Raw genomic sequence first — 12,017 nt, forward strand, 5'->3', positions numbered from 1 at the left:
GTAGAGATATTTCCAAAAACAGAGATACTCTGGCAGAATACTAGGATGGATGGGGCAGGCTAGAGCAAATGATTATTGCATTTCATCATTAATGGTTCTTTATTTTTTGAACCATGTGTATGCCATATGTTGCTAAAAACACATAAGATCTTCTGAAAGCAATTAGAAGCCAAATCAAGTTAAAACATTCATAAAAAATAGTAGTAGTAGTACCTATTTCTCATATAAAAATTCAGGAAATTAGGAAAGAAAAAGAAAACAGGAGAAGAAAGAGAAGAATGAAAGAAGAAAATGTAATAATAGTCCCAGCAACTGAAGGCTGCCAAAGTTAACCTTCAGGCTTATTTCCTGGTCCTATGGTTCTTAGATGCAGATTTTATATACTAATAAAATAAAAATAAACAAAATTGGAAGATAAAGGGTTGCCAATTTTTAATTTTATAAAGAAAAGGCATATTTCATCCCCCCGCCATCCCCACCGCCAACAGAGAAAAAAAGGATAGTTCTTTAAATTTGTTTAAGTTTATGAAAAGCTTGTTATATTGCCCTGACTTTTCTGATTTTGTCTCAACCCATTTTGGGAGCCACTAACCTGATCTTTTTTTCTTATATAAAAATCTACTTATTGTTCGTTGTGCTTGAGGTATGAGGCTTGGGAAATAGTGGTAGTAGAGGTAGGTAGTCCATTTTCAATATACAAATATAGTGTTTTTACATGGTTATAATCAGTATATAGTCATATAGCCTCCTTTTCTTACATATCATTACAAGAGTATTTTTCCTCTATTAAGTCTTAGAAAACAAGATTTTAAATAGGAACTTTAATATTAATTCCTTTGATTATATCATAATTTAATTACTCCCATATGGTTTCATTTTATTCCTGTTATCATACCTAAGATTCTTTCCTTTTTTTTTTGGAGACAGGGTCTCACTGTGTCACCCAGGCTGGAGTGCAGTGGCGTGAACACAGCTCACTGCAGCCTCGATCTCCTGGGCTCAAGTGGTCCTCCCACCTCAGCCTCTCAAGTAGTTGGGATGACAGGTGTGTGCCACCATGCCCAGCTAATTTTTTTTCTGTTTTTTGTAGAGACGAGGTCTCACTATGTTGCCCAGGCTGGTCTCAAACTTCTGGGCTCCAGTGATACTCCCACCTTGAGCTCCCAAAGTGCTGGGATTACAGGTATGCGCTTCCGTGCCTGGCTGGATCCTTTATTTTTTTTAGAGACAGGGTCTCACTCTGTCACCCAGGCTAGAATGCAGTGGCATGATCATAGCTCACTGCAGCCTTGAACTCCTGGGCTTGTGATTCTCCTGCCTCAGTCTCCCAAGCAGCTGGGACTACAGACATGTGCCACTATGCCCAGCTAATATTTATTTATTTAGAGACTGAGTCTTGCTCTGTGGCCCAGGCTGTAGTGCAGTGGCGTGATCTCAGCTCACTGCAACCTCCACCTCCTGTGTTCAAGCGATTCTCCTGCATCAGCCTCTCAAAGTAGCTGGGATTACAAGTGAGCACCAACACACCCGGCTAATTTTTTGCATTTTTTTTTTGAGACGGAGTCTTGCTCTGTCGCCCAGGCTGGAGTGCAGTGGCACAATCTCGGCTCACCACAAGCTCCGCCTCCTGCGTTCATGCCATTCTCCTGCCTCAGCCTCCAGAGTAGCTGGGACTACAGGCCCGCGCCACCACGCCCGGCTAATTTTTTTGTATTTTTAGTAGAGACAGGGTTTCACCGTGTTAGCCAGGATGGTCTCAATCTCCTGACTTCGTCATCCGCCTGTCTTGCCCTCCCAAAGTGCTGGGATTATAGGCGTGAGCCAACGCGCCCGGTCAATTTTTTTTATTTTTAGTAGAGATGGGGTTTCGCCATATTGGCCAGATTGGTCTCAAACTCCTGACCTCAAGTGATCCGCCTGCCTTGGCCTCCTAAAGTGCTGGGATTACAGGTGTGAGCCACTGTGCCCAGCCCATTTTTTTTCGAGATGGAATCTTGCTCTGATGCCTAGGCTGGAGTGCGGTGGTGCGATCTCAGCTCACTGTAGCCTCGACCCCCAGGCTCAGATGATCCTCCCACCTCAGCCTCCTAAGTAGCTGGGACTAGGGGTGCAACTGGGCAGCATGGTGGCCTGAGCCTGTAGTCCTAGCTACTTGAGAGGAAGAGGCAGGAGCATTGCTTGAGCCTAGAAATCAAGGCAGCAGTGAGCTGTTATGGCACCACTGCACTCTAGCCTGGGCGACAGAATAAGACTACATCTTCAAAATAAATATATAAATAAAATAAAAAGTAAATAAAAGCAGAAGAATGATCTGAAATAACAAGATGCTCAAAACTAATGATAATGATAGTTTAGTTAATAATAGTTAAAAATATTGAATCTGTATAAGGAAAAAAACTGCTCTAATTAACTCCTTACCTGATTAAAATGGTCAGCTGCAAATTTTCTAATGGATTCAATGTCTTTCCTTTTTAAGTATTTCTGATGAAAGAAAAATCAAAGTAAACTTGTCAGTATGACACTTAGCTTCATAAACATGGTTATGCAATCAAATGACAAATATATTTTGTGTCTTTCTATTACAATAGTAAGATTTAATAAAAATTCAATGTCTGGGCTGGGCGCGGTGGCTCATGCCTGTAATCCCAACACTTTGGGAGGCTGAGGCGGGTGGACTGCTTGAAAGTTGGGAGTTCAAAACCAGCCTGACCAACATGGTGAAACCCCGTCTCTACTAAAAATACAAAAATTAGTCCGGTATGGTGGCAGGTGCCTGTAATCCCAGCTACTCGGGAGGTTGAGGCAGGAGAATCACATGAAACCAGGAGGCAGAGGCTGCAGTGAGCCAAGATTGTGCCACTGTACTCCAGCCTGGGTAACAAAGTGAGATTCTGTCTCAAAAAAAAAAAAAAAAAAAATCCAATTTCTGCTACCAAATGACACATTCTTAAAGCTTGTTACAGTGCTTATTTTTTCCAGTTATGCAGCTTTTTTTTTTTTTTTTTTTTTTTTTTTTTCAATGGACTCTAGCTCTGTCACCCAGGCTGGAGTACAGTGGCGTGATCTCAGCTCACTGAAACCTCCACCTCCCAGGTTCAAGTGATTCTCCTGCTTCAGCCTCCCAAGTAGCTGCAATTACAGGTGCCCACCACCACACCTGGCTAACTTTTGTATTTTTAGTAGGGATGGGGTTTCACCATATTGGCCAGGCTGGTCTTGAACTCCTGACCTCATGTGATTGGCCAGCCTCGGCCTCCCAAAGTTCTGGGATTACAGGTGTGAGCCACCACGCTGGGCATGCAGCTCTTATTGGAAATAGCTGTGAATGTATTCCACAGGAGACCCTCTATATCTAATATGCAGGATAAATGTTCAACATGAATGTCTACAACTGAATTGTGAAAGAAAACGTTCAGATCAATTAAAGGATTCAGAATTTGATCATTTGAGGTTTCTTAAAATCTTTCTTTTTTGAAATTATCTCAGTGTCTTTCAAGTGAGACATTATGGTTATCATGTTACACAACTTTGAAATGATCCAAACACTTAACACGGTTTGATGTTTTGGGGTGTATTCCCCCTCCTTTCAAGAGCATGATGTTTTATCAGATCCCCTATGTGAGAACTTCGAGTGAACTCCCTCTTCCCCCCAGGAATGTTACCTCAAACCTTCATAACTCCCATGTGTGAATTACTGACCTCAACTACTGGACTTCAAAAATACATATCAACTTAAGAGTTCGACAGACACTTTGATAGCACATGCTGTGACTGGCTATACTCTGTCAACTGCTTCTCCTACAGCCAAGAGATGGGTGATACCCTGTTAGTCTTGGAGCTAATCTCTGAAGCCTCACCCACCCACACTGGCACTGCCCTCTAGCATCGAGGGACCTTAGATGCAGTCTGTACTGTGGTGGTCAAACCAGCTTCTCCCAAGAACAGCTCATATAAGAGTACACCTCAAACTTTAATTAGACTTTACTTTCCCCAGAGGACTACTTCCATCCTAATAGAGCAAGTGGACTTTAATAATTTTGGAACTCACTCGCTATGTGATTAATGCACCTCAGCTACTGAGTGTTTTCCCTGTGAGGATTGTTCATGTTATTCTCTCTTTTTTTTTTTTTTTGAGATGGAGTCTCACTCTGTTGCCCAGGCTGGAGTGCAGTGATGCAATCTCAGATCACTGCAACCTCCGCCTCCGGTGTTCAAGCGATTCTCCTGCCTCAGCCTCCCGAGTAGCTGGGACTACAGGTGCGCACAACCACACTTGGCTAATTTTTTATATTTTTAGTACAGACGTGGTTTCACCATATTGGCCAGACTGGTCTTGAACTCCTGTCCTCGTGATCCGCCCGCCTCGGCCTCCCAAAGTGCTAGGATTACAGGCGTGAGCCACCACACTTGGCCCTTATTCTCTCTCTCTTTTAAGCATTGTGAACCTAAGAAAAAATTTTCTTTGTATGGCAACAAACCATGTGATTTGTGAAACCATACTTTAACCATCTTATTTCTCCCATATGCCACACATCATTAACTATATTAATGTGGCATTTAACTAGGTACGGAAGGTATAAAAAGATGAAAACATGATCCACACTCCTGCAGTTCTTATATCAACTTGAGAAAGAACAAACTTGAAATGGTATAAATAATGATAGGCAAAATATCATACTGAGCTTACCTGAACATATTTCTTATGTCTGGACTAGAGTATGGACAATAAATTACTTTTTTTTTTTTTTTTTAAGATGGAGTGTTGCTCTGTTGCTCAGGCTGGAGTGCAGTGGTATGATCTCATGCTCACTGCAATCTCTGCCTACTGGGCTCAAGTGATTCTCCTGCCTCAGTCTCCCAGGTAGCTGAGATTACAGGCACCCACCACAATGCCCAGCTAATTTTTAAATTTTTAGTAGAGACAGGGTTTCGCCATGTTGGCCAGGCTGGTCTCAAACTCCTGACCTCAAGTAATCCACCCGCCTTGGCCTCCCAAAGTGCTGGGATTACAGGCGTGGGCTACCGTGCCCCGCATGACAATAAATTACTTTTTACTGAATATATGAAGTAAATAAAAAGTAATGAGAGGCCAGGCATGGTGGCTCACGCCTGTAATCCCAGCACTTTGGGAGGCCGAGGCAGGTGGATCACCTGAGGTCAGGAGTTCGAGACCATCCTGGCTAACATGGTGAAACTCCATCTCTACTAAAAATACAAAAAAAACTTAGCTGGGCATGGTGGCATACGCCTGTAGTCCCAGCTACTCAGGAGGCTAAGGCAGGAAAATCGCTCGAACCCGGGAGGCGGAGGTTGCAGTAAGCCAAGATCGCGCCACTGCACTCCAGCCTGGGCGACAGAGCAAGACTCACTCTCAAAAAAAAAAAAAAAAAAGAAAGTAATGAGACTGAGTTCCTGAGTTCTTACTCCATTCTGAATATACTGCTTATGTATCCAAATGAGTATAGACTTTCAAAATCATAATCTTATTTAAAATATAACTGGAATGCTTCTTATGAAATTATTTTTTAAAGCAGATGTACTACCTACAGAAAAGAGACATGTACCATTGCTTTAGAATCAGTACTTGCTCAGCCCAACCTTTCTCTCTCTCTCTTCTACTCCCACTTCTTCCCCTTCCTTTTTGCTTTTTTAGCTTCATCTCCTTTTATTTCCCTGTTATTAATGCAACTGAGATGAGAACTCTCAGAAGATAAAGAATCAACATGCAATGGCCATGCTGGTGCTGATACAAGGCTAAGAGATAGACAGACAACTGAGGCTGCAGACAGAATACTACGTATTATTTTATGCTCACATATTATCCACAATGAAGTACAGGAGTACTTCATAGCATCGTTCATTTATTTATTTATTTTTGAGACAGGGTCTTGCTCTGTTACCCAGGTTAGAATGCCGTGGCACAATCATGGCTTACTGCAGCCTTGAACACTTTGCCTCAAGTGATCCTCCAACCTCAACCTCCAGAATAGCTGGGACTACAGGTGTGAGCCACCACGCCAGGTAATTTTTGTAGAGATGAGGTCTATGTTCCCCAGGCTGGTCTCGAACTCCTGAGCTTAAGCAATTCTCCTGCCTTGACCTCCCACAGTGTTGGCATTATAGGCATGAACTACTATGCCTGGCTGATAGCATTGTTTAAAAGGGGGTGGGGGGAAAGGAAAAAAGAAAAACACCCCGGATCTGGAATGTAAACTCACATTCATAAGATTTTATTGTTCTCTACTTATGGTTTTAGAAATACTTTAGACTCTGTATAAAAATACCTATTTTTTTTTTTCAAACACAGTTTTGCTCTTATTGCCCAGGCTGGAGTGCAATGGTATGATCTCAGCTCACTGCAACCTCCGCCTCCCAGGTTCAAGAGATTCTCCTGCCCCAGCCTCCCAAGTAGCTGGGATTACAGGCACATGCCACCACGCCTGACTAATTTTTTATATTTTTTAGTAGAGATGGGGTTTCACCATGTTAGCCAGGCTGGTCTTGAACTCCTGACCTCAAGTGATCCACACGCCTCAGCCTCCCAAAGTGCTAGGATTACAGGTGTGAGCCACCACACCCAGCAAAAATCCCTATTTTTATTTAAAAAGAATTGTTCTTTCTGAAGTTTAAATATGACAGTATTGGACGAAGTTACTTCCAAAGCATACATTCTAGAGAAACATAGAACTGTACTTCACTTACTGCTCCTTCAGGGATACATATGGCTTTCACAGTTCCATGGGGCTTACTAAGTGCATCTTGAAGAAATCCAATCTCTGTGTTTCTAAACACATCACTGATATCTATAATCTGGAAAATGGGTAACAAAAAGAGATAATTAAATATGAAGTAATTTTTATCTGAAAACATTTTACAAACAAGATTTTAAAGAAGAGAATAGATCTTGATAATTTAACATTTATAGAATACATTCAAAGAGTGTTTACCATGGGTTAAGCAATATGACCAGTGTTTTACATATACTCATTCATTTCATATGAGGTTAGCACTCTTTATTATCCCTATTTCATAGATGAAACCAAGACACAGAAATAAGGAACTTGCCCAAGATGGCATAGCTAGTAAGTGGCAGAGCCAGAATTTAACACAGGCAGTCTGACTTAAGAACCAGATTAAGATTCCAGGCTCGGCACAGAGGCTCATGCCTATAATCTCAGAACTTTGGGAGGCTGAGGTGGGCAGATCACCTGAGGTCAGGAGGTCAGCCTGGCCAACATGGCAAAATTCCATCTCTACTAAAAATACAAAAATTAGCCGGTGTGGTGGTATGCGCCTGTAGTCTCAGCTACTCGGGAGGCTGAGGCAGGAGAATCGCTTGAACCCAGGAGGCCGAAGTTGCAGTGAGCCAAGATCTTACCACTGCACTCCAGCCTGGGCAACAGGGCGAGACTACGTCTCAAAAAAATACAAAAAAAGAACCACTATTCCATATTACAAATGAAGAAACAAGAAGTAGTTGAGTTGGCAGCTATAAGTTGGTAGTTATGACTTTTTGTGTATTGTATTTTTTTCATTCTAAGAATTGACCACTGACTATTCACAGACCAGGCAGGACCAATTTCTAAAGAATGTGCACTGAGAACTGAGATATAGAAATGTCACTAGCATTACAGGGATCAAGGGATATTGCTCTTTAAGAGCAAACAAGTAGAGGCCTGGTAATGAAACTGTTCTATATAAATTCTACCCCTGCTTTAAATACTTACAGATAGTAATAATTTGAATAAACATTGTCATATGTTTGAGCTTTTTATGGACCAAGGAAACTTAGTAACTCCTTGGATTAAAAAAAAACTGAAAAGGAAAGAATAGTTATTTTTTCTTTCAAGTTACCATTCATATCCATATAATCAATAACTTGCAAGTAATAAAAACTTTATAGCAAGAATCTTGCTCTTGGAAATGGATCTTGGAACATGATAGATAGAAAGCACTGTATTGCTAACATGCTATTATTCTCTCTTGCTCTAGCTCTGTAACAATGAAGGTAACAAGGTAACAACAAAAATATCATCTAACAGTGTGTAACACTTGTCAATTTCAAAGTGGTTTAAAAAGACTGCAGGATTATTTGGGGACAGAGTCCTAGAAAAGTGAAGATAAGTACCTTCATTCCAAAGCGAGTGTCAGGTTTATCAGTTCCATAGGTGGCCAGTGCCTCAGCAAAAGTCATAGTAGGAAAAGGAACAACCACAGGATCTTTGTCATTGGGCCAGGAATACTGGAGCAAACCCTCAATTAAACTCTGGATCCCAGTCTGGTCTACAAAAGACATCTCTATGTCAATCTGAAACCAAAGTACCATATGGAAACTAATTTAGCCACAATATATACACATTTATATATTTTTCTGCTTTCAAGTTACTATAGAATTTTGCACATAAATAATACATGCAGAGGGTATAAATATTATTGTACATCTCTTTTATGTCAGACACTGTGCTAATGGCCTTACATACATTAACTTGCTTAGTTCCCACAACCATTTCATGGCTGAAGGCTCAGAGAACTAAGTTACTTATTTGCGTGTGTGCAATTAGTAAGCAGCGAAGCTACATCTGATCCCAGGTCTGTCCAACTCCAAAGCTCATAATTTTTTCACTTCAACACATGATTAAAATGCTATTGGCCAGGCGCGGTGGCTCACGCCTGTAAACCTAGCACTTTGGGAGGCCGAGGCGGGTGGATCACGAGGTCAGGAGATCCAGACCATCCTGGCCAACATGGTCAAACCCCATCTCTAATAAAAACACAAAAAATCAGCTGGGCATGGTGGCACGCATCTGTAGTCCCAGCTACTTGGGAGGCTGAGGCAGTTGAATTGCTTGAACCTGAGAGGCAGAGGCTGCAATGAGCTGAGACCGCGCCACTGCACTCCAGCCTGGGAGACAGAGCGAGACTCTGTCTCAAAAAATAAAATAAAATAAAATAAATAAAATAATATAAAGTAAAATAAAATGCTATCATACAGAAAGCAAATCGTAACAGCTTTGGTAAGTCCACATATTAGATTAAAATATCAATATATAAAATTATTCATTCTTAATATACAAGAGATTTGTTTTAAGGACTTTATCATGAACATTAGAACACTTTAGGAATTTCTGGCATTCCTTAGTTGCTGACCACATTCTTTATGAAAAGGACACACGCTCGTTTTGGCAGCACACATACTAAAATTTGAATGACAGTGTGGCCCCTGTGCTATCCAAGGAAAGAAAAAAATTTAAAAAAGGACACATTAAATGAATAAAAAAATGAATAATTAGTTTCTCAACTGCAGGTGAGTTTAATTAAATATCTGATGGATAAAATGTAATGAGAAGTAAAGTATTAATACTGCACTAGTCTTGAAAATACTATTTCAAAATAGTAAGCCTGAATTTTAAGAAACAAGTGAATATAACTTTGTACCTGAGTAAACTCAGGCTGTCTGTCTGGTCTTGAACCTTCATCTCGATAACATCGGGCAACCTGAAAATATCTACAATTGAGAAATAGCATTAATTGAGTTATGATTCTAGGAAGACATACACACTTTTCCCCAAAAGTTTAAAGCAATGCAAGCTATAAAACAATGATACTTAAAAAACGTAAGAAGGGTCGGGCATGGTGGCTCATGCCTATAATCCCAGCACTTTGGGATGCCAAGGCGGGCAGATCATGAGGTCAGGCATTCAAGACCAGCCTGGCCAACATGGTGAAACCCTGTCTCTACTAAAAATACAAAAATTAGCTGGGCGCGGGTGGCGTGCGCCTGTAATCCCAGCTACTCAGGAGGCAAAGGCAGGAGAATCACTTCAACCAGGGAGGCGGAGGTTGCAGTGAGCCGAGATTGCGCCATTGCACTCCAGCTTGGGTGACAGAGCAAGATTCTGTCTCAAAAAGAAAAAGTAAGAAATACTTTTATTTTTTATGATGCCTTAATCGAATTAGACATACAGCTGACCTAAGAGAAGTTAACTATTCTATATATTGTTTTCAAAATAAACACTGGCACCTCTGGATATTCATGTATTTAGACTAGCATGCAAATCAGTCCATGCCAGCTCTTTTTATTAAAACATTTTTTTTAGCCCATGCTTCTTCATATATACTCTTTTGCTTTGGCCAAAGTGAAATATTTACTGTGCCATGGATACACTTGAGACTTTCTGTGCTATGCCATTCCAACTCTCATCTTCACCTGCTGAAATGTAGCTCTGTCCTCAACGATCTAGCTCACAAAGTTTTCTATATTTCCTCAAAAAGTATAATTTTAAAGCTCTTAACACCTAACTTGCAAATCTCAATACATTTACATTTGGTTTATATCACAGTTGGTTTTATTCATTATCCTATTCTGGCTTACTAGCCTTAACACCTTGAGAGTAGAACCTATTCTTTTTTTTTTTTTTTTTAAATCCCCTCTCACATCTACTACCATAGAGCTTTGTACATAGTGGCCACCCAATAAACCTTTAATAAAGGATGACTATAAATTATGAGGGCATTTTATAAGTATTCTCCAAACTCTCATAAATTTTCTATCCTTCTCTTGAGAACAGAGAGGATTTTGTGTTTCCTTTTTTCCCTTTGTTTTTCTCTTTTCCTTTTCTGACAACTGCTAGCATAAAAAAAGCTCACCTGTCTAAACCGCCAACCATCAGAAGTTGCTTAAACTGTTGAGGACTCTGAGGGAGAGAATAAAACTTTCCAGGTTCCCTGGATGGTACTAAAAACTCTTTGGCACCCTTTCAAAGAGAGAGAAAGAGAGAGAAGACAGATTATTAAAAAACAAAAACAAACCCAAAGTATAACTAACTAGTAGAAGTTGTTACTTCAGTTTATCAATGAATGACTAAAGAACAAAGTTCCTACAATGACAGAGACAATTTCCTGCTTATCTTTGAGTCCCTAAAAAGACTTGCACATAGTAGACTTTAAACACCATTGTATACGGTAGGTGTTAAGTTTATGCTTGCGGAATTGAATTTCCAATTTTGTTACTAGATGAATGAATTTTGTGTATCATTTCCTATCCAAGTAATTCTTAATTGCATTTCCAAATTAAACTGTAGTTTTATAATTTCATAGACTGTATAAATCGAGTAACTATTAATGTTTAGAAATGTCTTTTTTTTTTTTTTTTTTGAGACAGAATCTTGCTCTTGTCACCCAGGCTGGAGTGCGATGGCACAATATCGTCTCACTGCAACCTCCTCCTCCCAGGTTGAAGTGATTCTCCTGCCTCAGCCTCCCGAGTAGCTGGGATTACAGGCGCCTGCCACCACCATGCCCCGCTAATTTTTGTATTTTTAGTAGAGACGGGGTTTCGCCATGTTGGCCAGGCTGGTCTTGAATTCCTGACCTCGTGATCTGCCCGCCTTGGCCTCCCAAAGTGCTGGGATTACAGGTGTGAGCCACTGCGCCCGGCCAGAAATGTCCATTTTTATTTATTAAAAAAAAATTTCTTTTTGAGACAGAGTCTTGGTCTGTCACCCAGGTTGGAGTGCAATGGTACATGGTCTGTCACCCAGGTTGGAGTGCAATGGTACAATCTGGACTCACTGCAAACTCTGCCTTCTGGATTCAAGCGATTATCCTGCCTCAGCCTCTCAAGTAGCTGGGATTATGGGTTCCCGCCACTGCACCTGGCTAATTTTTTTTTTTTTTGAGATGGAGTCTTGCTCTGTCGCCCAGGCTGGAGTGCAATGGCGTGATCTTGGCTCATTACAACCTCTGCCTCCTGGGTTCAGGCAATTCTCCTGTCTCAGCCTCCTGAGTAGCTGGGACTACAGGTGCCTGCCACCATGCCCAGCTAATTTTTTTTGTATTTTTAGTAGAGATGGGGTTTCACCATATTGGTCAGGCGGGTCTTAAACTCCTGACCTCAGGTGATCCATCTGCTTCGGCCTCCCAAAGTACTGGGATTACAGGCGTGAACCACCGTGCCTGGCCTAATTTTTGTACTTTTAGTAGAGACAAGGTTTCACCATGTTGGTCATGGTTGGTCA

General features: G+C 41.0%; 1 protein-coding gene across 2 annotated transcripts in view; it reads right to left on the minus strand.

Moving 5' to 3' along the window:
* The window catches only part of DARS2 (aspartyl-tRNA synthetase 2, mitochondrial), a 35,509-nt gene that overhangs the window by 12,369 nt on the left and 11,123 nt on the right, over positions 1-12,017 (minus strand). For both annotated transcript variants that reach the window (XM_019026754.3, XM_055366084.2), the window contains exons 8-12: positions 10,648-10,754; positions 9,436-9,505; positions 8,129-8,308; positions 6,703-6,810; positions 2,419-2,481 (exon numbers count right to left, since the gene is read on the minus strand). In XM_019026754.3, coding sequence (XP_018882299.1) covers positions 2,419-2,481; positions 6,703-6,810; positions 8,129-8,308; positions 9,436-9,505; positions 10,648-10,754 — 528 coding nt within the window. The remainder of the gene's footprint in view (positions 1-2,418; positions 2,482-6,702; positions 6,811-8,128; positions 8,309-9,435; positions 9,506-10,647; positions 10,755-12,017) is intronic.

This window comes from Gorilla gorilla, chromosome 1 (assembly GCF_029281585.2).
Source record: "Gorilla gorilla gorilla isolate KB3781 chromosome 1, NHGRI_mGorGor1-v2.1_pri, whole genome shotgun sequence".
NCBI lineage: Eukaryota > Metazoa > Chordata > Mammalia > Primates > Hominidae > Gorilla > Gorilla gorilla.